This window comes from Rattus norvegicus, chromosome 4 (assembly GCF_021556685.1).
Source record: "Rattus norvegicus strain SHRSP/BbbUtx chromosome 4, alternate assembly SHRSP_T2T, whole genome shotgun sequence".
Lineage (NCBI taxonomy): Eukaryota > Metazoa > Chordata > Mammalia > Rodentia > Muridae > Rattus > Rattus norvegicus.
The window spans coordinates 68,328,981-68,355,369 of record NC_141537.1 but is presented as its reverse complement, the minus strand read 5'-3'; the positions used below and the strand labels follow the sequence as shown (position 1 = coordinate 68,355,369).

General features: G+C 42.6%; 1 protein-coding gene across 11 annotated transcripts in view; it reads left to right on the top strand.

The window, feature by feature from the left end:
• Positions 1-26,389, top strand: part of Hipk2 (homeodomain interacting protein kinase 2) — a 189,803-nt gene that overhangs the window by 33,080 nt on the left and 130,334 nt on the right. For all 11 annotated transcript variants that reach the window (NM_001429188.1, NM_001108622.2, NM_001429187.1 and 8 more), the window contains 1 exon segment: positions 23,404-24,487. In NM_001429188.1, coding sequence (NP_001416117.1) covers positions 23,404-24,487 — 1,084 coding nt within the window.

Here is a 26,389-nt window from a genome sequence, read left to right as displayed (position 1 = left end):
CTGACAGGTGCACCCTCCCTTTTTGCCAGTGTGATTGGCTCTCTCAATGTTCAGAAAAAAAGATCTTGTGCTCTTCTGGAAAGTTCCCTTGACTTCTGTTGCTAGGGCCTCTTCATGGCTGCCAGAGGAAGGGGCCTGTGGTCCTGGTGGGCTCTCTTGTTCCTGAGAGCTATCTGTCCCTGACACTTTGAGAAGGTGTAAAGTTGTGAAGGCACAGCCCTGATATAAATATTTGGCTTTTCCTTGGAAACGGATTTGGTGGGATATGGACAGATGGAATGATTCCTCCCAAGTTAGTTAAGTGATCCTTGGTGCCTGGGAGATGTGTCATCTCAGAGGTCAAGGCTAACCCAGGTACCTTTGGTTGTTCATTTAAGGTGGGAAAATACCTCTGCACGCATGAGGCCATCATAGGAATAGTTGTTCACAGACTACCCTGGCGTCTCTGAACATCTTGACCTGCCTCTACTTTACTGAAATCTTAGAAAAACCTCCAGAAGGTTGTTGATTAATTAGAATGCTAAGGTGTAAAATTACTGGGCTGTAGCTAGAAGATACCGTGGACTATCCAATCCATTATTTCCAGACTTTTTTCCTGATTAAAAAAAAATTAAATACTCAGTGTGGTTTAAAAAGTTTCTCTTTGATAAACAAATTTGGGCCATAAAGTATATCACATGCTCTCTTGGTGATTCACAGTGAGCACAACCATATTATCAGCTCTATGAAGTTCTACAGTAAAGACAATAGCTTAATATTATTTCATTGGACATTTCAGAAACTATTTGACCTCAGTCCCTCCCCCCATAAGTATTAGTACTCTACAGGATACTAAGCACATTTTAGAAACCATCTGTCCTTTATAGCCAAGGAAACCTGTTTGTAAATATTGACTTCTGTAAAATCCACACAAAGTCAAAATCTAAATTATATTCCCCATCTCTTACTCTATTGCTTATTCTACAGCTGGTTGCCATCATCAAATATATAGCCACCATGTTTGAATACATGTGTAGATTTTGTGTCTTATGTTTCCAGGTAGTATCATGTAGCCCAGGCTGGTCTTGCCCGCCCAATCCTCCCAGTTCAGTCTTCTGAGTGCTAGGATCACAGCACATGTGTGAACTAGCTGGGTTTTTTTTTTAAATATTCTCATTTGTATTGTTAATAACAAACACAGCCATTAGAGTCAGACTGGGAAACATTTGAAGCCTGTCCCTGTCCTTTGGCCAGCTCATGACCTTGGGTAGCTAGGCCTGCTGGTATCCCTGAATCTGTTCCTTCTGCAGAGAGGCTGATGACAATGACAAGCTCACAGGGGTGCTGTGATGATTAGGTGAGAGAGTATCTATAAAGATCATAACTGCATTTTTTATTTTTTTATTTTTTTGTTTCCTCTGACTTTTTTTCATCACATCAGGGGCTGAGCTCAGTGATCTGGCACTTTAAAGGCTGAGCATATTCCAGATGCTAAAAGCTAATAACAATAATTGTAGTGGGTATCTATTGAATGTCAACTACAAGAATGAAAGCACACAAGATGGCATGACTGTCTATGGCAATGTAGAGCTGTACTAAACTGCTAGCGAATCATGGGATTGGAGGTAACATAGAAGGTAACAGGTCAGGGCAGATTAGCTGGGGCCAGGTGAACAGCTGTGTATGGTGGGACAGATGCCAGCTCACAAGACACCTGCCTTCCTCTCTTTACCACTGTAGGTTAAAATGTGTCCGAGACCAGTACGCCTTTGGAATACAATTTAAAAGCAAAATAATGTCAGGCCTGCCAATAAAGTCTGTGCTGAGGAGAGTGGGCTAAAGGGCAAATGGAGCCTTGCAGAAGACCAGGGGCATGATGGCCCAGGAATGGGGCCGAGGCAGTGACTGTGCTAAAGCTGAGTCTTTCTTGGGTAGATACATGAAAGGCCTCACAGACTCATAGCTCCTTGCTCCCTCTCCTGTGGAAGGATGACTTCCTTACCTCATCAGCCTGATCTACCCCAGCCTCAAAGCTTGCTTGCTTGTCTAGCTCTGGAACAAGAATGGAGCCTTGGCATTTGCCAGCTCTGAGAGGACCCATGCCCAGTACTGGATCGTCAATTGGACTGGTGGTGGACAAGTCTCTTCCCTAGTTGCCAGACCATACGGGTACAGTTTCTTTATTTACTCTGGAATACACCTGGACTAAGAGACTTCAAACCTTAAAGCACCAGTCTTCCTAGTACATTCCTTGGTTGCTGTTCAGTGTTCTTGCCCTCTGACTTTTTCCATCTCTCTCCTAGCTTCTCAGTAGGCACTTTAAAGCACCAACAGTAAACAACTCTCCTGGCTTTCTGACCAGCCGCCATGATGAGACGGTGAGAGCATGTCAGCTTGTCTCCCACTGCAGCTGCTCCTTGCACAGGGTGCTTCCTCATCTGGTGGCCTGGTGCACATTGTGCCATGCCAGGTGTTGGCATGCTCTTGGGAGGATACAGGCCAGGCGTGTTGCTGCTGACACCAATTGCCTCCCAGACTTTTTTTTTTTTTTTTTTTGCTTATTTGCCTTGTGTTGAGCAGATCCTACATCCTGCTCTGTCTATAGAATTGCTTTCAGTGGAACCATGTATGTTGGGACTTTTGGGGAGTTCAGAAGGCTAATTTAGAAAGTGGGTAACAATTCCTTAAAAGTCTAAGCATGAAGTTCTCTCATGACCCACCAACCCCACTCAACAGATAAACCTAAGAGTAATGGAAACATTTGCTCACACATACTTGGGCTCAAGTTTATTGCAGCATTGTGTGTTACAGCCAGAAAGCACAAGTAACCCAGACGTCCATCACCAGGAGTGTAGAAACGAGCTGTACCATATCTATTTAATGGACTCTTTTGTGACTGTAAAGGAGAATGAACTGTGGACACGTGCATGGAGAAACCTTGAGAAACTTCTACAGAGTGAGAGAAGACAACACAGCCCACAAGCTGTGTCATTCATTCTATTCATGCTGAGGAGTGTCTAGCATAGGCAAGTCCATGGGGACAGGAAGTGATCAGTGGTTGCCAGGGCCTGCAGGAAGGAGAGATGGGACAGGTGACTGGGATTTCTGTTCAGAGTGATGGGAATGTTTTAGAATTAGTGATGACAATCACAGCCCTATCTGAAATCACCAAACTGCACATTTTAAGAGGACAATCTTTGTGACATGCAAATAAAATGTCAAGAAGGTTACTATTTTTAAAACTACCCTAAACATCTAGCAAACTCTTCAGAGAAGAGGCCCTAATGGAAAGAGGTGAGGTAGTGCGCCCTAGAAGGAACAAGCATTGATGCTACCCCTGAAGAGGGGAGCCAGGTGGAAGAGCAACATGGGGAAGGGGGGGGGGCAACGTGGACGGTTCCTTATGATCCAAGGTGTTTGATTCATCCTTGGTGCCATCCTCTGCCTACAGCTAAGTTTCAACTGGAATCTGTTAGACTATAGTGGCTAATGGGTAAATGTCCATCCATAAACACTTAATAATTTTCATTTGGAATTCAAACTTAAAAACTGAAAAGTCACAGGACCCTGGACTAATTATTACCTGGCCATTGTCATCTAGCCTTTGGTTGGCAGCTTCCTTTCCTGCAGTGTAGGGAGTGTATGCATTCCCAGCAGGTTTATACCATAGTTTTCACTAATGACAGGAAAGTAAGCTCCTGCTGAGATGAATTTCTCCTAGAGCTCACTGGCATGAGGAGGCTATGAGGAGGCTCCTGGTAACTCCATGGGATCTGAGGCTGTGAGGAGGCTCCTGGCTGCTGACCATTCATTGCCTTGGAAGTTTTCTGCCCTCGAGATTCAGGATTTTGTGGAGTAAAAGCTGGGAAATAAGACATCATCATGTGTATTCTTTACTCTTTTCTATTTCTTTTTAGAATTTATTTTCATACCTATTCTCACCTTTTGTTTTGATTTAGCAATTTTTTAGAAAAGAAACTATTTAATAAGGTGAGGGCTACTGAAGAAATCAGCCAGACTATTGTATGAACCAAATCATTTGAGTCAGGGCAGAGAGGGGGAATGGGTTTCCTTAGGGAGAGTGGGAATGGGGCTTATAGCCTCATTTGTACCTAAGTAAAACAGAAGGGAAACGTTGGCCAGCAGGCCCAGGACCACCAAGAGCTAGCCTGTGAGAGCCACATAGGCAGAGCACAAGACTGCCCTGACATTTCGGTTTGCCTTGGAGCAGCCAGCTTAATGCATTTGTTTGCTGCAGGTGAAGTGCCACAAAGCCACTTCAGTATCCACCGTTAGGTGGAACATGCAGACTTAGAATATTTTCTTTATATTTTAGGGGAAACAGAAGTACCCTGATTGGCACAGTTTTTTTCGATTCACCCTGTAGGGCTAGAGTTGTCATGTTTTCCCTTCAATATTGTGGCTTTCCTTAAATCTCACCCCTACTAAGGACTTGAATTTTATGTTCTTTTGTAGTGTCTCCCAGCTTTGATTGAGAACATGGTCATTGTAACTCAGGGGACCAGGCTGAGAGCTGATTTAATTTCCAGTCAGCTTTGGCCTTTGGAGAATGAGGGCAGGCTGGATGGAAGCTTAGCCAGAAGTGTGTGTCCTCTGCATTCTGCTGCCTATGGTCCCTCGGGGATGTACTTCACCTAACTGGCCAGGCTGTGGCTCATCTCTTTGTGGTGGCAGAGTAGAGTGCCTTTGTTCAGCCTGGTACTTGAACTCCAGGGCATGCTTCCTTCTCCTTGCAGCTGTTTGCCTGAAGTAGCCATCTGAGCCTGTTTTTTTTTTCCCCCACCTGCTCTGTTCTGCCATCAGTCTCAAGACATTAAATAGGTCCTCAATCTCCTGTCTTTGGCTAGGCCTTACCCTGTAGCAGTGAATAGTTAAGCCGCATTGAGCTCCTGGCAGGTTGCATGGGCTTCTAGCCACCTACTAGAGCTCTCTGGATTTGTGAAAGACAGACAGACAGACAGACAGACAGACAGACAGACACACACACACACACACACATACATACACACACACACAAGTTGGCAACTTTATTTCCCAGTCAGTGCCAACTGGGAGCAGGCTTCCTTTAGTCTACATGCAAGACATTGTAAATGGTTTTGGGGATAACACAATTAGCATGAGAACACAAGCTACTACATTACTCTTCTGCTGGCATCACTTTTAAAAATATGTGTGCAAGTGTTTTGCCTACATAGCTATCTATGCATGCCTGCTGCCTATAGAAGCCATAGGAAGGCCTCATAACCCCCTTGGAACTGCCAGTTGTAAGCTTTCATATGGGTGCTGGGAGTCAAACTCAGGTCCTCTGGAAAACAACCAGTGCTCCTAACCAATGAGTTGTCTCTACACATAGACACTGTCATGGAGGGCTTCTGGCTGTTAGCACCACAGCCATCTATCTTTGGCTATACATGATCCATTTCCCATTCAGGAACCCCACTCCCTTCTCTACCATATCCATTATGCCTCCAGGACAGAATCAAAACCAGGTGCTAGAGATGCCACACTCAGATACCAGCCTGTCCCTCCAAAGCCACCTGCTGCTGTCCTGACGAGCTCAGCTATGTTCAGCTTCGGCATCTTTCCATATACCCCATAGATGATTTGGTCCTGCCTCATCTCATCTCCACTTTGTATCTGCAAACCATCCCTGGTCCTGTGAGAGGCAGATATCTCATACATCTTAAATAAATAAAAATAGATCCAATCTGTCCCCTCCCCACAAGGTGAGGTCCACAGCCCTGATACTTCAGTTCCTCTTGGGCCCCTCTCTCTCTCATATAAAGATTCTATCCACCACTGGGAGTGCCCTGTCTTTGAGTCAGTGATATTTGATTGGTGAGAGTCACAGCTGCTTTCTGTGGTCAGTTATCTTTTTTGGTCTTATTCCACAGCATGCTGGCTTTTCAGAAGTAAGCAGTACTTTTGTATCATTTTGCTTGTACATATACAAACTCAACAGATAGTTTTGGCTATTCACTGTGGCCTATAGAATCCTCAGTTTGGCAGATTTGAACATCTGACTTTAGAAATTCTAGGATTATTTGATTCTGAAAGTCAGGTACAAGCTAATTAATCTTCTGAACGACTGGTTAGTTGTTCACCCTGGATTGTTTGGATGAAGATAATCCTGACAGCCAGTCGGGAGGACATCACCTCCATGGTCCAAGGCCTTTTCTGGGATCTCAAGAGGACAGAAGGTGCTCGTTGAGCAGAGTTAACCAAAAGGCATATAGATGTCTAAGCAGAATGTTTGCTGTGGAGATGTTTGTCTTTTAAGAATCTGAGTAAGACTCCAAACCAACACCCCCAACTTATCAGTGGGGAGTCACGGACTCTCATTTCTAGACAGCACCATGACCACTGTCAACTATCCTTGAAAGGACTTTAGTTTGGAATGTTTCATATATTGGGGTGGCAAATTTATGGATATTATCATTAATTACACTTTAGGTTGGTAATTTTGGAGTCATGAATCAGATGACTTGTTAAATCCTGAATTTGTAGATTTTTAAGGATTCCTTCTCTTAAGATCTATAGGTCTCTACAAAATAATACTTATACTAGGGCAGTGGAAAATACCTATGCCTCAAAATCCTGTATAATTTTGGAGTCCAGGGCAGTATTTGTTCAGTTGTTAATGAATCAGTGGTACTCTGGGTGTGTAAACACCGCTATTTTTAAACCCATTGCTTACTTCAGTGATAAAGAGGGTACAGAATGTGCCTTGCTGGGCTTGAGAGCATACCATGAGTAATATCCATTACCACTATGATGTCAGAACTTGAATATTCTTTACCAAAAAGATAACCATTACATCATGGAGCAGGATGAGAAAGGCCTATTCCTCTCAAAAGAAACACCAACACATGACAAAAACAGATACTCCCCTGAAGGAACTTGGACCTGTGATCAACAGTATCTAGTCCCTATGGCCAGTTTGAAAGGCAGCTTCTCATTTTAGTCATCAGAAAGTGATTTGCCTCTAAGTTTCCAGAAGGCATTTTTTTTTTCAGAAGGCATTTTTTAATGCTTACTTTCTGCTTATTCAGAAAAAAACTTCTAGTTGGTAATTGTTGTGTGTATACGTGAAGTCATAACACTTGTGATGGCCGTGCCATCTCATTATTTATATCTTAATCTCACTGTAACATTCTTACATTACAATAAGGAAGAAAGAGACTAAACTACTTAGAAGTTTTAAAGTCATCCTGACAAATGTATGCTCTGGTTTTGATGGCTGAGCATCTTGTGTATTGCAACATAACCACATTCAGCCACAGTGGGAACATTAAGGCAAACTGTAGTGCTGCTTAGCACTGTAGCACACAGCAGCAACACATGCATGCTCCACTGGACCACTGAGGTCTTTGCTTCCTTCAACCCTCCTCCAGTGCCCAGGCCAAACAGCTTCTCCTCCCTAGATCAGAGCAGCTTACCTAGCAAGGAGAAGAAGACAAATTCTCACCCTGGCTTCAAAATTCTGGCCCAGAAACAATACACTTTAAAACAAAACAAAACAAAACAAAAATCAAAAAACTGGTGTAAAGGCTCACTTGTGGCTAACCCTAACTTTTGTATTATATGACTTGAGTCTCTTAAGTTCTAGCAGAAACTTTGAGTGAAAGGTTCAAGAAAAGTTACTAAGATTCAGTAAAATCAAACAAACAAACAAACAAACCCAAACATTTATAATTTTCTAAGACTTTAAATTTTCGTGCTTTCAGTAGGCATTATAGTAACACGGAACATGAAAATTTATAAAAATAAATGTTTCACCTTTATAATTGTCCCACTTCATTTTTTCCTGTCCTGTTGTTCATTCATAAAAACCTGCAGGCTGCATCCCTCACTGTTGCCGGGCATGCCGCTGAGCATTGTGAGTACCAGTTTTTAGTGCAACCTATTCTCATGTATTAGATAGCTATGGTGAGCTAGCCAGCCTCACACTCCTCAGTTTTCACTATTTATCTTTTTAGGGTTCACTGTGTGCCAGAGTTGTAAGCATAGAAACACATACATTTGTTTAATTTACACAAAGCCCTTGTGATATAATGTTATTATCCCCACTTTTTAGATGAAGGAATTGAGGCACAGAGAGGTTAAGTAGCCTGCTGGATACATTGGGGTAGAACTGCTTCTGACATAGCTATCAGAGACACAAAAATGATCTAAAACAAATTCTTGAAGCCCACAGCACAGTGAAGTGAGATGGTTGATATTGGGAGGCCATCCCATCTACCACACATTGCACATGAACACTGTCATCTCAGCCCTGACCTGAGAGGAAGGGATCCATGTTCGAGCAAGCACTTCTGCCAACAATAGGCTAAATGGCTTAGAATTATGGAGCTGTTGAGAAATAGCATCAGGGATATGTTCAATGACAGTGACTCACAGGAGAAGTGATTTGCACATGTCAGTGAGCATAGACTGCTGGGCTGCTGGATGTATGACCAAGGGGTCCCAGCTGACGTCTATATCCGCACACATATACAAACAGACACACATTTCCAAAGTGCATGGCAGTGTTCATTATTCTGAGGGTGCTCCTGATTCAGGGATCCTTATTTTCTTTTTGTTTTGTTTTGTTTTGTTTTGTTTTGTTTTGTTTTGTTTTTCAAGACAGGGTTTCTCTGTGTAGCACTTGATGTCCTTGAACTCAACTCGGTAGACCAGGTGACCTTGAACTCAGAGATCCTCCTGCCTTTGCCTACTGAGCACTGGGATTAAAGGCATAGGCCACCCCTGCCTTGTTCTTTTTTTTTTTTTTTCCTCTTTCCTTAACTGTTTCTCTGTTTCCACTCCCTATTGCTCTTGCCTATCCTTTCAGTTACAGTAGGTGACACTTCTGCTTCCCTAAAGTGACCTGTAACTGAATTCAGTCAGATGATAGTTTAAAGCAGGTGAGAGCAATGACAAAGTTCTCCAGAGAACAGAAAACGGAAGGTAGAGCTGCTGTAGCAAATAGGGTTGCCACATAGAGCAGCAAGAGTAGCAATTATTATACCCTCAGACAGAAGGTAAAATGAACCCTACCTTGAGAGACTTCTCAGGGGAGGAGGGGCCTATCCGTTTCCCATCATCAGCCTCACTGTGCCTAGGCAACACCCTTCACAAATTCTCTGAGCAGCTGGCTGGCAGCATCTGAGAAAGTATTCAGAGGAACATACAAAGATGAGGACAAGAGGTAGTAAGTGGGTATGGCAGTGACAGCAGATCTTGTGTTCTGGTCCCCTTTTCTACCACAGAAAGAACCCAAGATTAGGAAAGGTGAAGTGTTATTGTTCTTGTCTGTGCTCTGAGTATCCCCTGTTATGACAAAGTGAAGTTTCATGTGTCTTCATATTGTTTTGAAGTCAAACCTCAATCATGATGCATGAATGTATTTGCATCAAGAATTAGTTGTTCAGCGTCCTGACTGGAATGGGAGCAACAGTGTTGGAGGAAAGCTCTGTGGTTGCCTCTGCAGCTTTTCTGCCTAGAGGTGACAAATACAGGCTGTAAGACCATGAGGACAACTTGCCATTTGGCCTAAGTGACAGCTAAAAATACTTTGTTATAGTTTTGAGTGCAGAGTGTTTTTCTCGGTGAAATACATCCTGAATTGTATTACAGAGCAGTATATTTGTTTCCTAGAGCTACTGTAACAAAGTAACATGAACCAGGTGGCTGAGAACCACAGAAATGTAAGCTTCTGCAGTTCTGGAGCCACAGATGGGAAATAAAGGTGTCACTATGTAGAGCCCTTTTCTTCTCTTTCTAGGGTCTTGTTAGCCCCTACAGTCTTTGGTGTATCTTACATTGCAACTACATTCAGTTTCTGCCTGTGTCATTATGTGGACTTTTCTTCTCTTATAAAGGCACCGGTCAGGTTGGACTAGGACTCACCCTAGTGACCTCATCTTAATTTGATTACACCTGTAAAGACCCTGTTTCCAAATAAGGCCACATTCATAGACAGCTGTTGGGGGCAGGGAGTTTAACACACCCTTTTGATGAACAGATAATAGAAAAAAAATCTACCATAGTGAAGACACCAATATGGGAATGTGTAGACCACGTTTCCAGCTCTGTTTCTGAGTGTATCAGATTTCCTGGCTAAGAGGGGGTTGGGGATTTAGCTCAGTGGTAGAGCACTTGCCTAGCAAGCGCAAGGCCCTGGGTTTGGTCCCCAGCTCCGGAAAAAAAAAAAAAAAAGATTTCCTGGCTAAGCTTTGGGGGGAACTGAGCAAGGAATAAGCAAACATTTGGGAATATCCAGTTTTCTTCACACCAGCTTATGAGTCTCAGTTTATTATTTATAAGACATTTCTAAGGGATAGCATAATTCATGTGAGGCTGACTGACTTTACCAGCCAACTACTCGGCCTCCTCAGTGACTACTGTAAGTCTGGTTTGCTGAGGTGGTCACTAGGACTGAGAGCTGCTGTCACACAGAGGACAATGCACCTGCCAATGTCAGGGAAGGGCTGAAGGGATCAGGGAGGAAACTTATGAGAAGATATGGGACTCAGCACCTGAAGTTAGCCCACTGCAAGTGTGGTCGTTCTGATTTAGAACATTCTGGGGCAAAAGCCTTCTGGAGTTTGGGAGGTGGTACTTACATGGACATGGATTTCAACTGAAGCTACTTTTGTTTTTACAGTTTGTGGATGTTTGCAGCTTTTTGTCTAATTGATAGTTTATCTTTTTGAAAGCCTTGCTTAGAAACAAAGAAAGGCTGGGGGAAAAACCTACTAGGCTTTGGACAAAAAGAACAATTTAGGTGAGAATTCAGAGGCTTATTATCATTAGCACCAAAGTGGGCATGAAAAGGGGCCCTCCTAGCCTCAGTCTACTCCACAAACAGCTGTAACATTGTCATGGCTGTCCATTAAAGGTTCTTCATGGAGGCCTCAGACTTGTTCCACATGTTTATATTTAGAAACCAAACCTCTTGATGTCTTTAACCTACTATTTACTGTTGCCTTGATACAGTGATGGGGGCAGTGGTTTCTTCACATGCACATACAGAGCTGTCTCAGTTCTGTGTGGCCACCTCTAGACATGCAGTGACAAACTCGGCAGAACTCAGTTTGGTGTAACCACTTTGCTCTTACTTGTTTCCATATATGTGACTGAAATATATTTGCAGGTTATTTAAGGCAGGATTCAGGGAAAGCACAAAATGTAACATCTTACCTCAAAGGATAAAAAGCAAAGGGTGTATTTTTATTTTATTTTATTTTAAATGTCACACTGACAACATTTTAGTAAAGTGCTTTTGGCCTTCTTAAACTTACAGTTACTGTATGGATTTTGTGTTCCTAAGTTCATATGTAGATTTCCTGACCCTTAGAACCTCAGAAGATGACCACCTTTAGAGAGAGCTTTGCAGAGATTACTGACTGACTGGTGTCCTTTCTGTCAAACACCAGCCCTTGGTGTTCAGAAGTAGCTTTCTTAGGGTGGACCATAATCCAGTATGACAAATGTCCTTTTCAAAGGGGAAATCCGAATATACATACATACAGGGAGGACAGGAGACACAAGGAAAAGATAGCTAGATAAAAGCCAATTGGGGAGGCTTGGAATACCTCATTCCCATCCTTCTCTAAGAAGGACCAATTCTGTCCATGCCTTGATGTGGCTTCTGGCCTGTAGAACTGTGAGCTGCTATTTTGTCATCACAGCAACCAGCTGCAGTGCTTTGTTAAGGAGCTGTATGTACCAGACGGATATGCCTGTGTTAGCAGCCACCAGCATCTATTAGCTGGCCAGGCTTGGTGATCCATGCCTGTACTTCTAGAAGACCTAGGAAAGGGATTTGTTGAGTGTTGCCATTATTCTTTCATTTTGTTTGTTTTCAAATAAGTCTCCATTGCAACTCTAGTTTTTGTTTGTTTGTTTGTTTGTTTTTGTTTTTGTTTTTTGGTTCTTTTTTTCGGAGCTGGGGACCGAACCCAGGGCCTTGCGCTTCCTAGGTAAGCGCTCTACCACTGAGCTAAATCCCCAGCCCCGCAACTCTAGTTTTAAAAGGGGTTTTGGAGTTGTTTCTGCACAAACTTGTTTTCCTTCTCTTGTTGGTGCATATTTAGAGACTGGGAAACGTGTATCTTATCAGTAGTCATGCAGATTGGGTGTACTGCTGGGAATGTATCATTACTATTGTCAGTGTTGGGCATGGCACCCAGTTAGGTAGGAGACCCATGCTCTCTCTGCTACCTTCCCAGGCCTTGCCAAGTTGAGAGACTCAGACTGCTTGTGAACACCAACGTTTAGACATAATCATTTTAGACTGCAGGTACTCATCCACTGATTGGAAGTGCCGGCTTAGCACAACATTGGTTTTATTCAGGGTAATAGGGGAGTCACAAAAAGTCACTAGAGGCTTAGAGTTGTGGGTAGGGTTAACAACTTTTAGAAAGAGAAAGGAAGAGTCTGAACAAGAAGGGCTGGTTTTTGACAAATAGTGAATGAGTAAGTTGGTAAATGTCTGAGGAATTTTCAAATAGCGGGGAGAAGATATTTTCTGAATTAAATATCATTCTGAACTTATGATAAAATTTAAAGAATCATAGCCTATGGCAGATAATACAGAAGGCTTTGAAAGTTCTTAAGAGAATTACATTTCTTGGAAAAGCAAGGGGCACATGTGGTGTGTGCTTCTCTTCCCTGGAGGGAACTCCTCCTTTCTCCTCTGACCTCTGAGAGAGAGGAGGGCTGTTGACACATTCCCTGCGAGGCCCAGCCACTCCTCCTGTTTCTGTCCTGTGTTTTTTCACTTCATTCTTGGCCTTCCCCATGACTCATGAGTCCTCCGCATGCTATTTGACATACTGTCTGTACCCTCCAAGGCGTCTGTTATGCTTTCAGCATTGCTTTTCCTGGGAAACACCGTTATTCTGTGAATTCCATTTTCATCAAGATTTCAACACCTACATTCATAACGTCTTGTCCATTCTTCTGCCCCACTTTCTCCTTGATGTATAGCATAGCCTGTTGCTGTAGCTGACACCCCGCAGGAGCCTTTTCTGGTTCTCACAGTCAGCAGTAACACAGAGTCTCAGCACAGGAGCCTTTCTTTGCAGTGTCTGTTCTCTAGATATCTCTTCACATTCTGTCTTTCAGTATTTTGACCTATTCCATTGTCTTTGGTTTATCCATGAATAAGTTTAGGGTGACCTTGCCAACTTCTCCTTTTGGTTAATCCTGTGCAGGCTTAGCCATCCTATTGATTTTCATTCTCTTTTCAAAATGGTTTATCTTCATTCAAGAGTCAACCTGGGACTGGAGATGACTCAGTTGGTAAAGTGCCTGCAGTATAGCATGAGGACCTGAGCTCTCTAGTACCCACATAAAGCTGAGCACATACATGCAGTCCTAGCACTGGGAAAGCGGCTAAAGCTTCTTGGCCAGCCGGTTTAGTTGAATTGGGTGTGGTCTGGGTTTTGTTTCCAAAAATAGATAAAGTGGAGAGCAGTCGAGGAAGATACCTTATACTACCCCACCTCACCCCGCCCCCACAGCAACTTTGCATAGAGGTGCCAGATGCTGCCTGTCAAACACCAGTACCTCCTGATGCTAACTTCAGTTAAATCAAGCAATTTCTTGTTTTCATGTTTTAATAGAAGTTAATGCCTGGGTACTTGAGCTAACTATTTAGTGCTTGTTATTTAACTTGTTGGAAACTTGTTCTTTCCTCTTCTCTTCAAGATAAAAGTGTGTTAGCATATTTCATCTCCCCTGTTAACCACCTGCGGACCCACTTTTCATCCCTCAAACACACTTGATTCCTTTCTATCCTCTATGCTCTGAAACTGGTCAGTATTTTACTGTTTTTTCTCTGTGAACCCCTATATTTTCCCCCTTTCTTTCTGTTTTCTCAGACAGTTCCTTGGTTCAGATCCTCCTCCCTCACCTCTGGGCTATTGTGACAACCTTCCTGTTTGCCATGCAACCTCTCCAGGTTACTTACTCTAAGTCTTCCTACTCAAGACCAGTGCTCTGGCCACTGTTTCACTGCACATTAAAAAAAGAGATAATTGCCTCTTTTTTTTGTTCTTTTTTTTCTGGAGCTGGGGACCGAACCCAGGGTCTTGCGCGTCCTAGGTAAGCGCTCTACCACTGAGCTAAATCCCCAGCCCCGATAATTGCCTCTTAAAAGAGACATTTATATTTTAAAATAATTTTAAAGCATTTCTCAAATGTCATCCTGACCAGAGGAGACACAAATGATAAACACCATGGTCGTTGTTATGGGTATCCATTATGGTTGATGTAGTCAGCTCTGCCTTGTAGTTTAGATCTGTTTTCTCTTCTTTTTGGCTTTCATCTGTCTGTCTTTACTCTGCCTGGCCTCATGTCTGATTCTTTTAATTCAAGAAGCAAACAAGTGAAGCGGAAGCTTGAGTAATGACATGAATTTGGTCTAGGCAGACCTTAATTCCAAATTCAACCCTGCTAGTAGTAAAGTGACTTTGGGCAACTTATGCCATTTCCCTAAGCACATTTCCCCATTTGTTCACTAGGAGAAATGCACCTTACCAGACAGTTCTGAGGAGTAAGCACCTGGAGTGCAGGAAAGAACAGGTGTGTCCTGAAAGTCTCAGAAACTTGATTGTTACATGTGTGGTAGCAGTGACAGCCAGAGGATGGGTCAGGGCGAGCTGGCTCTTCCCGGCAGCCTTGGTGTTTAGAAGTGTTTCTAAACTATTAGCGCCCCCAGAATGGTAAGGAGGCAGCTGGTATGCAGTGTCCGCTGCAGGCTGATTATTGCCTTGGCATTTGTTAATATATTACTGAGATGCAAATGTGCCTCAGCTGTTTGCAAGCAGAGCAGAAGCTTCTGAGGACAGAGACACAGTGCAGGTTGCTCCCCACTGTAAGACTGATGAATTATATCCTCTTAGTAGGATCTGGAACTCCAGCTTCACCTTTTGAAAGGTCATCCATCTTTTAATCACAGCTCGCATCTTGTCAAATCTTGCCTGACTGTAACACACTGAGTGGACCTACTACACTGTCCTGTGCTGCTTACCTTGGTAGTTGTTCTTTAAACTGGCATAGGACTCGATGGTGCACTGAGATTCTTAAGCTCCTTTAGGTCAATGGTGAGGTCTTTTTTTTTGGACATGGGATCCTACTTTGTACTGGTCTCTAATTCATAGAGATATGCCTTCCTTTACCTCCTGAGTGCTTAGATTAAAGGCATGTGCTACCACACCCAACTAATGGTGATACCATATGTGTTTTTTGTAATTTCTTTCTACCCCATGCCAGTGTTTTACATAGAGAACCAGTGATACAGTCTGATGACTGGTTTAGTTTATTTTATATAGAGAACCAGTGATACAGTCTGATGACTGGTTTAGTTTATTTTATATAGAGAACCAGTGATACAGTCTGATGACTGGTTTAGTTTATTTTATATAGAGGACCAGTGACACAGTCTGCTGACTGGTGTAGTTTAGTTTATATAGAGAAGCAGTGACACAGTCTGATGACTGGTTTAGTTTAGTTTATATAGAGAAGCAGTGACACAGTCTGATGACTGGTTTAGTTTAGTTTATTTTCCCAGTGCTCAGTGCTGCTACAGTCATGTTGCTGCTGTCATTACTAGCCAGGATTCTGAAGAGCTTGTAGCTAACTTTATACTGCTCTGGTGGAGTTATATCATGTATTTAACATTTACAACTAGTACATAAACACTCTCTGATTGAAAGTGATATAAAAGTCCCAAAAGATATTTAGTACACACTGTTTTGAAAATCTGTCACTTAGAAACAGGCAACCTGAAATTGCCTCACACTCTTTTAAAACACAAATTTGACACACAGAATAATTATTACAGTTATGAATAGTCTGTAGTATATCAATGAAGAATTTTTCTAATACTCTTCAATCCTCTGAGGCATTAAATAATCACAAGTTTATCAAGGGCTATATAAATTTATCCTTCTCTAGGTATTTTAAAAATTTCCATTTAGATACATATTTCCTTTGTGGGGAGGAGTGGGAGATTTTGAGACAGGGTTCTCTGTGTAACTCTGGCTATCTTTATAGACCAGGCTAGCCTCAAACTCAGAAATTCATCTACCTCTGCCTCCCAAGTGCCAAGATTAAAGGCATACCCCACCATACTCAGCCGTAGACATATTTTTAACATTGATTTATTTTAACTTGTTTTATATCTTATGTGAAAAATGTGATATAGACAACGGGGTATATTGTTAAGTATGGGAATGAATTCTTTGAGTTATGTATTATGGGGAAACAAAATAACATTTAACTTCCATCAGATACCTGTCATTCAGGCAGTATATGCCTAGAAGGTTTTAGGAAATGAGGAGATTGGTACCTCTGTGCGGATCTGGACTCTACTCTCTTTAACTATATAACCAGATTTTGAGTGGCAATCTATTTCATATCTGCCAAGCTTAAATTAAACTTTAAATACTGATAAATATGATGCCTATTTTTACTTATAATTCCTTCTCTTGAGCTTTGCTGAATTCAATGAAATCGAGTTCAATGAAAAAAAATTAATCATATGTAACTCTCACTTATCCCTGTAGTTTCACCAGAGTCTGATCTTCCAGTAGATAATTTGGGGTGGTGAAATGGAAAGGAAATGTACTCATATGTGAAGCAACTTTTTAGTTCATCCAATTGTGAAATAAAAAGTTATGAAAACTAAGCAAATATATTAGGAAAAATACACTAAATGACCCAATCTTTTAACAAATGTCATGTTTAAAAAATAGTAGGTTAAAAACTCGAGATCATGAAGACTTTTAGCTTTGTAGGTGAGTATGACGACCAACACTTATAATCCCAACACTGAGTTGAAGGCCGGATGGTCCTACTTGAAGGTAGCAAGACCCTGACTCAAAGAGGCAGAAAAAATTGTCTATAACTCTTGAAGAGTTTCTCATCGAACCTTGAAAACTAAGAAAGACAATTAACCACATAGACTTACCCAGGGTTGAGCTTCAGATAAGGATCTGATTTTGCTCCTATTCCAGGAGCCCACACCATGGTCTGACGTCATGGCCTCCATCTCATCCCTGTGTGAGGAGGAGAGTGTGGGGAGCATGTGTTAATGGGATGACCAGACCACTACAATCAGGCTATCTCAGGCAAAGGTGCTCACTCACTCTCCCAAGGACACCCCTCCCAGAGACACATGTGTATACAGGGTGCTTGGTAATTTACAATCTGAGAATGGCCCATGATTTTCTATAGGGGCTGGAATCAAGTGTGATGGAATTTTGTGGGTGTACATGGCATCCATATGAAGACTATAGAGCAAATGCTTTGAAATAGTTATTTTATTTTTGAAACACAGGCTGTACATAAGTTTTCATGTGAAATGACCATTTTGGGGGGGCCTAATGAGCAGTTAATCTTCATTGTTTAAACATGCAAGTTATCAAAAGGCACTTAAAACCTTTGGGACCTTTTTTTGGTACATGAGACATTCTGTCTTTTTTGTAGTGATAAGGAATGACTTAAATTGTTCACTGTGATTCTGTGTGACTGTTTTTAATCAGGTTTATAGGCACTATGTTTTATTTGTCATGAGGTGAGGAATCTATTACATACAGCTGAGATGTAAGTTAGCTAAATTTCTAGTGAATTTGTAAGTAAATCTCTTTTATTGGTCATTTGTCCATAAGCCCAGAAACATGGAAAGATGTGTTCAGTGCTCATGCCTTTGGCTTGCTCACAAGCCAGTGGCATGGTAGTAAGAATACTCCTTTGTAGATACTTCACCCTGTACCTCAGCAATCAATGGATACACAACCATTATGTAGGGCTTTATCTTGAGAGGCCACCAAGGCTTTTATAGAAAGGTCTGGATGAGCTATGCTTCTAAGGAGCAGGTGTAATTATTGTAGATTTATTGTGTTATTCCCTGGGTCCTCCATACTGCCCTCCAGGGAGTTAAAACCTATCCTCTGCTAAAAGAGGGTCAAAGCCAAGTTTTCTTCTAAGAGCCCAAGAGAAGACACAGAGATTGAAATTTTGTATAGGATCAAACTAAAGATGTTCAGTCAGCCCCCTGCCATTTCCTGGGGGGAAGTTGTTACTATTGTTATTTTGTGTGTACAGGAGGTCAGTAGACCTTGAAGAGTACAGGGGTCAGACCATAAAGAAATGAGAGGAAACATTTAGCTTTTCCTTAGAGTGGAAAACATGCAGGTCTCCCCGTCCCCTTCCCTGCCCCTTGCCTTAGGGATCTGAACGTATGGAGTGGCAAAGGTTGTGGACTTAACTCAGAGGGAGCTAAACTAATCAGGAAGGTTTTTCCAGAAATTACTTCCAAAGAGTAATGTTTATGCATAAGTTTGATTATGAATGTGAGACTATTTTAAAATGAAGCTACAAAACTACCAGTATTTTATTTCTTATAAAGATTTTAGGGCTTAAAAATTATTAATGACTTTCTTTAGCTATATATATATTTTTTTTTTAAGTTCTTTTTTTCGGAGCTGGGGACCAAACCCAGGGCCTTGCGCTTCCTAGGCAAGTGCTCTACCACTGAGCTAAATCCCCAACCCCACTTTAGCTATATTTTGTTTGAACGTTTTTCTTCCCAAGGGAAAATGGACTGTGCCATAGAACAAAGGTAAAAAGGTTGTTGGAAACATTAGGTCTAGTTCTTGGAATAGTGGCTGTGGACCTCAGCAGTGACCACAGCAGCCCCAGCCAGAATCTGAGGCATTTGCTGGCCAATGATGGGTATAGAGAGGTTCCAGCCATGCAGGTCTTTTTGCTGATCCTGGGCATCTGTCACCCAAGGCAACCAGTGATTATTTCCACAGTTTTGTGACCCCTGGCTGTCATCCCAATAACAATTAAGTCATAAGCTACCCTCTTCCCCTTTGTAAAATTCCACTGTGCAATGTGGCCTTTCTACCAAGAACTTCTGAAACAGTGAGGACAGGGACCAATGCCTCCGAAGCTTTGTGCGGGATCAGCTTATTTCTTCTTTCTCCTCCTACTCTCCCTTCTCCTTTAGTAACTTGAGTGAGGAGCAAGAGATAGTCAAGGGACAGAAGCTGAAGCAGATGGGTTTTGCTTCGTCTCTTCTGGGGATAGGTAGCTTAAAGCTGAGGACTGCTCTTTTCTGTATTTCTTCCAGGGTACAAAGTGCCATTTGCAAATATGTTGGACCCATTCGTTAGTGTACTAGAAACATGAGGCTGGCCGGCTACAGGTTGGACTTGTCTGGCTTATAGCATATATAAACTATATGAATATTTAAGTGATATTAATAAATAGAGAATATTTCTGTGCCATGATATTAGTAAGATACTGACATAAAAGTATGTGAAAAGTATGGTTATAACAAACCAAAATAATCATGTCAGACATACATAGGCATGTTAGTCATAGTACCCAGGTCAAGGTTGGAATCAGTTTTTAAACCAGAAGGGAAGTCTTTTTTGACCTATGGGGTCACAGTAAAGGCAGATTCAGAGTAGTGCTTAGGATAGCATGTTTGTTTTGAGTCAAGGTCTTACTATGTGGTCTAGAATAGTCTTCAGTTCTTAAATCTGTCTTAGCCTTCCAATCACTGCAAGTTTAGTCATGTACCACCATATCTGGTCTTCTCCCTCGATTTTTAAAAAGTCATTGTTTGGGTTAAATTAGAGATTTGTCTTTAATTTACAGTTAGGTCTGCTCCTTTAGATGTGAGTGACTGGTGACAAAGCAGTTAAGGTTTGCTTCTGTTAGCAGTGGTCACCATACACTGTTAGCTTGGCCTGCCATGGGAAGACATGAAGACGTATGAGGCAAAAACACAGAGGGGTGAGGTATAATTGTAGTCCTTGCTGCAAGAGTATGGTCTAGTTGTGGAAACATGACTTAAACATGCAAATAGTATAAAAGAGAAACAACTTGCCAAATGTGCAGGCACACAGCTGTGTCCCTAATACTGGAAAGATAAGAGGTAGGAGGATCAGAAATTCAGAGTCATCCTTGGCTACATAGTGGGTTTGAGGCCAGCCTGAAATACATGAGACCTTGTCTCAAAAGCTCAAGCTCAGGACTCTAAACTGCATGGCCTTTAGATTAGTTGAAAGAAGCAGTACTTCATGGCAGAAGGCAAGAAGTACTGGGGAGTGGATGAAGCAAGTGCAGCAGACATTCTATTCTAGGAACAGGGGTGGAACCAGTCTAGAGTTGAGACTTCTGGAAAATCAGTGGTTGAAGATGAAGCTAAATGGTTGAATGGGAATCAAGATGTATGTTGACTCTTCAACTTTATCTTCTGGGCACTAAGGAGTCATCAGAAGCTTTTGAACAGAGACAAGGCTTGGAGGTTTATGTAGTAAGACAAATTTGCTGGCTAGATACAGGCACGTTAATGATCATTCCAGTGACCAGGTTCCTATATTTACTTTAGGGTTACTTTTGAAAAGTAATAAGGATCTCAGCTATGGGAGTTTCATAAAGAACAAATTAAAGAGTTGGAAATGAGACATTTTACCTTATATGGTTATTTAAATACTTTTAATTTTTTAAAAAAGGCATTTTAAAGGAAGGAGAAATCAACCAAGACTAAGTATCTTTTGTCTGTTGAGGTAATGAAGACGTATCAAGGTAAGTCCATAGTTTTGGAAACCAAGCAACTAGATAAATATTTTATCAACAGAGTGGAAATGCTAGAATAGAGCATTAGATGGCTGTGTTTTCTGAATGACAAGGAGTTCAGCTTTTGAAGATCATTTTTGATGTAGCAGGAGACAGAAATAATATTACTGGAACATTCAAGTGGGAATTTGGCCCATGATAAGCAGATGGGGGTTGCCTGCGTAGAGATGACTGCCTAAACTGAATGAATGAGTGGTGCCTTCCAGAGGAAACAGAGTACTGGGAGCACTAGCATTTTAGGGGAGGAAGAAGAGGAGTTGCCTTCACCCCTGTGTAATAAGCCACTGGGAGGAGGAAGGCAGTTACAGATTCACATTAGAGCAGATAAGAACATCAGGAAGGAAGTGATGATGGGAAGTGATGGTCAGCAGTATCAGATGTTGCAGAGAGGTTAAGGAGAATAAGGGCTGAAAGAGCCATTGGATTAGGCAATTAGGAAGCTATTTACCTTGAGAACACAGGTCTGTGATATTTAATGTGTTGGAGAAGAAGGATTAAGAGTGAGCATTGAAGAAAAGAGTCCATGAAGCATCAATTTACAGGTAAGAAGGAAGGAGTGAGGAGGGGGCTATGACTGTTACTCTTCCTGTCTTGTAAGTTGGAAGCTTGTGCTTGCACACACACTTGAAGGCAGGAGGGAGAGGTTAGGTCTGTGATGCCTTTGGACAACCTTGTCCAGTACCAGCTAAAGACTTTGGCCCACTATTAACAGAGATAATAAATAGCTTAAAGGGGAGGGTGTGGCAGAAACAGGATTCTAGAGAATAATGGGAGACTATGGATTAGGAAACTAGCAGAATGGGAGACTGACCTCAGGTTTCTGGGCAAGATAGGTGGGGGTCCACTGAAGAGAGGGAGGATTGGGGGACAAATGACAGTGTTACGAGAGAGGTGTTAAGTACCACTCTAGACAATGCTAGGAGTCAGAGAGCAGCTTCTAGATGCTTAAGCATCAGTAAAGTTTGGCAGTCTCTTCACCTTCTAAGTGCTATTGTAAGAAATGGCCATGGAGCCAGGGAGGTGGCTCATTCAGTATGACATAAGCATGAGGACCCGAGCTCCATCCTTAGCATTCACTACAAAGCCAGGTGTCTGTAACCCAAACACTGGGGAAGTGGAAATAGGAAGATCTCGGGGGCTTGCTGGCCAGTCAGCCTTGCTGAATTGGTGAGCCACAGGTTCAGCAGAGAGACCTTATCTCTGAAACTATGGTAATGGAGGAACAAACCTGTTATCAACCTCTGGCCCCTGTACACCTAGTGCATGCATACTCAGACATGTATGTATATGAAAACACACACACACACACACACACACACACACACACACACACACATACACACACACAGAGAGAGAGAGAGAGAGAGAGAGAGAGAGAGAGAATATATATCTACTCCAGAAAAGTCTTAAATAGTTCTAAGATTATCTGAGTTGCAAGTATGAAATCATAGCTATTTTCTCTTAGCTTCCACTATGCCTGTGTGTTTACAGACTTTAGGTTGACATCTGGGTCTCCTTTAATCACTTTCCATCTGATTTGTTTTTGAGATGAGGTCTCGCAGTGAATCTAGAGCTCACCAATTAGGCTAGACTGGCTGACCAATAAACCCCAAGAATCCACCCATCTCTGCCTCCCCAGTGCTGGGTGCACAAAGCTGTGTCCAGTTCTCCCCTCCCCCATCTGCATACGTGGATGCTGAAAATCATGTTCAGTCTCTTAGCTTGCATGGTGAACAATTTATTCAACTAAGCCATCTCCCCAGCACCTGAAATCTCAGGATTTTGAGAGAAATTTATTACTGTCTGGATTGACAAAACAAGTGGGCAAGGAGCCCACAAATGTTGCTACTGGGCCCTATCTTAAAGGGGACACATGTTTTAAGCCAACCAAACACCAAATCATCCATCAATTCAGCCTTATAGAATTCAAGATAACCAGGATACCAGATGGTATGTAGTATGTCTCATTCAGAACACAGAAGATCTTGACAGGCCCCTGTGATGAGGTTTGTGCAAGGACATATTTCTTAAGAGCAGTGAACCTGGTTATTAGCATCTGTTCACAAGCTAAGCTGACTACATGGAGGTGCTAAGTATGCAACACTTACCTGGTTACTTGATATAGTCTTCAGAGTTAGCATGATACAACCTGATAGGAGTGGAGAATTGGTTTACAAGAAATAAGTGAATGATCTGTGACTATTCTTGACTCTGTTTTGGGAGTCTTCTATCCTCCTAAAGCTGGTAGATCTAATGGCAGAACAAGGGAACCATAGGTCTCACAAACAAGGAGACTTGAATGTGCTTCTTGGTGGAATTGATTTGCTTTTTCAAGCTGCTGAATTTTTAAATCATTATGCATGTATAAATGAGCAAGAAATGTGTGGAGGCCAGAGGATATCTCTAGGTGTTAGTCCTTACCTTCTGCCTTGTTTGAGAGATGGTCTCTAGCTGTCCATTGCTGCATATGCCAGGGTAGCTAGCCCATGACCTCCTGGAAATTTTCCTGTCTCTGTTATCTGTCTTGCTATGGGAGCTTTGAGATTACAGTTGCCTGTGACTGTGACCAGCTTACATGGGTTCTAGGATCTGAACTCAAGTTCACTTTCGCAGAAATGCTTAACTCACTGGTTTACCTCCCCCATTCTCAAGCTTCTTTCAAAGTGGAAGAACAATCTGAGTCTTAGTGAATTAATTGAGTTTATTATTGGAGGAGTAACTCAAGAATTTATTTTTCCTTTTCTTTCCTTATAGGTATGGCCTCACATGTGCAAGTTTTCTCCCCTCACACCCTTCAATCAAGTGCCTTCTGTAGTGTGAAGAAACTAAAAGTAGAGCCAAGTTCCAACTGGGACATGACTGGGTACGGCTCCCACAGCAAAGTGTACAGCCAGAGCAAGAACATACCACCTTCTCAGCCAGCCTCCACAACCGTCAGCACCTCCTTGCCAATCCCAAACCCAAGCCTACCTTACGAGCAGACCATCATCTTCCCAGGAAGTACTGGACACATAGTTGTAACATCAGCAAGTAGCACTTCTGTCACCGGGCAAGTCCTCGGTGGACCACATAACCTAATGCGTCGAAGCACTGTGAGCCTCCTTGACACCTACCAAAAATGTGGACTCAAGCGCAAGAGTGAGGAGATTGAGAACACAAGCAGCGTGCAGATCATTGAGGAGCATCCACCCATGATTCAGAATAATGCCAGCGGGGCCACTGTCGCCACTGCCACCACATCCACTGCCACCTCCAAAAACAGTGGCTCCAACAGTGAAGGTGACTATCAGCTGGTGCAGCATGAAGTGCTGTGCTCTATGACAAACACCTATGAGGTTTTAGAGTTCTTGGGGCGAGGGACATTTGGGCAAGTGGTCAAGTGCTGGAAACGGGGCACCAATGAAATTGTGGCCATTAAGATCCTAAAGAACCACCCATCCTATGCCCGGCAAGGCCAGATTGAAGTGAGCATCCTGGCCCGGCTGAGCACGGAGAGCGCTGATGACTACAATTTTGTGCGGGCCTATGAGTGCTTCCAGCACAAGAATCACACATGCTTAGTCTTTGAGATGTTGGAGCAGAACCTCTATGACTTTCTGAAACAGAACAAGTTTAGTCCCTTGCCCCTCAAGTATATTCGCCCAGTCCTCCAGCAGGTAGCCACAGCCCTGATGAAACTCAAAAGCCTGGGTCTTATCCATGCTGACCTCAAACCAGAAAACATCATGCTGGTGGATCCATCCAGACAACCATACCGAGTGAAGGTCATTGACTTTGGTTCAGCTAGTCATGTGTCCAAAGCTGTCTGTTCTACGTACTTGCAATCCAGATACTACAGGTAAGACTTTTTCCATGGAGATAGTCAGGATGCAGGAGGTCCAGTGGCATCCACGGGGAATGTGCAGAGAGAATCACCATGGTGGGGATAATGATTGTGGTTGTTACCAGACAGAGACCTTGATATGAGACATGGCCCATTGTCTCTTAACCATGTCATGGTTAAGAGCACTGGCTGCTCTTACAGAGGACTTCAGTTTGCTTCCCAGCACCCACATGGCAGCTCACAGATGTGAGTAAATCTAGTTCCAGGGGATCCATCTCCCTCTTACGGCTTCTATACCCGCATGTGTATCATTCATACATACATACATACATACATACATACATACATACATACATACATACATTCAGAGACCTTGATGTGATGAAAAATGAGAAGGCATGAGACTGGTGTGCTGGTGAGAAGCTGTCGAAGAAGGCATCTGAGTAACATTCTTGGTCTGGACGCTGAGAGTTGGAAAGGACTTTGGGGAGCTGGGTAAAGAGCAGAGCGGAGAAGCCAGGTCCTTCTGGATGGGAGAGGATCCAGACAGCTAGAGCAAGAAGAGGTGTGCCAATAGCAGGTACAGGGTAGCAAGGTGCAGGACTCATTTAGGAGATCAGGATGACCTACCTGGCCAGATCAGAAGATTTATGAATAGTACCTGGAAGAAGTCCTGGAAACTTTGAACAAGCGGGGGTTGATGGGAGGGTGTAATAGGTTGGTAGCATTTTTTTTATTGAACTCATGACCTCTGGAAGAGCAGTCGGGTGCTCTTAACTGCTGAGCCATCTCTCCAGCCCCCAGTAGCATTTTTTTTAAAAGACTACTATGATAATCATGTGGAAGATGCTGGAAGAAGGGAAGAACTGGCCCTGGGGCCAGTTGCTCCTTCCTGGAATAAGTTTATAATAGGAAACATTAACTATTCCTATCCCCCCTTTAATTGTAAGGAACTAACCAAGGCATGATAATTTTGTGAAGAAAAAGAGGTTTATTGTTCAATGTCATGTTGCTCTCCTCAGCCTTATGGTAGATGGCCCCACAATGGTGGGGGCACACATAGGAGTAAGAGATCACAAGGCTAGATAGGAAAACATACACTGGCTCAAGATCTGATTCAAGCTTTTAAGACAATTTTTAATGAAAAGAACTAACTCAGGGGTTTCTAACCTTAATTCCTTCCAAGGACAGCACTGATAATGAATTCCCACAAAGCCTTACCGCCTCTCAACATCACCACACTGAGGACCATTCTTGGAATTAATGACCTTATGGGGTCAAAACACACCTACACTCTAGCAAGAGAACTTGCACATTCAAATATCACACATGTGTTTATCTCGCTTCTAATATGGGCCTTGCACAAAAATACTAGCTAGCTCCAAGGATATAAACATGGTCCTGGCCATCCCAGAATTTCCAGCATGCTGCAGGCTTTGGCATTAGTAAAATTCAGAACTGAACCGATCCTTAAAATCACTAGATTGTGTGATTTGTGCTGACTGCCTAACTTCTATATACTCTCATTTCCTGATCTGTGAGCAGGAAGCTGGAGTTTTTATACCAGTTCCAGGGTGCTGTTGTAACAGACTGTGATACAATCTAGTGCTACAAGCAGTGGCTGGCCTGTGGGAGACACAGCATCAGGAGGCAGTAGAGATAGAAACCAAGATTCAGGGTTGTGGAATGGCAAAGAACTGTGTTGGAAGTAATAGTAACCAGTCCCACAGAGCCAGAAGTTGGCAAGGAGAGAAATTCAAAACTCCCATGAGAACATAGGGTGATCCATCTGACTCAAAGGATGACGCTCGGGGCTTGTCCATCCCTTTTAAGAGGGATTCCTGAGCTAAAGGAGCCCTTCCCTAGCTCTGGAATCTGATATGGGAAAGTGATGCCTTCCTCTGAGCATTAAGGTGT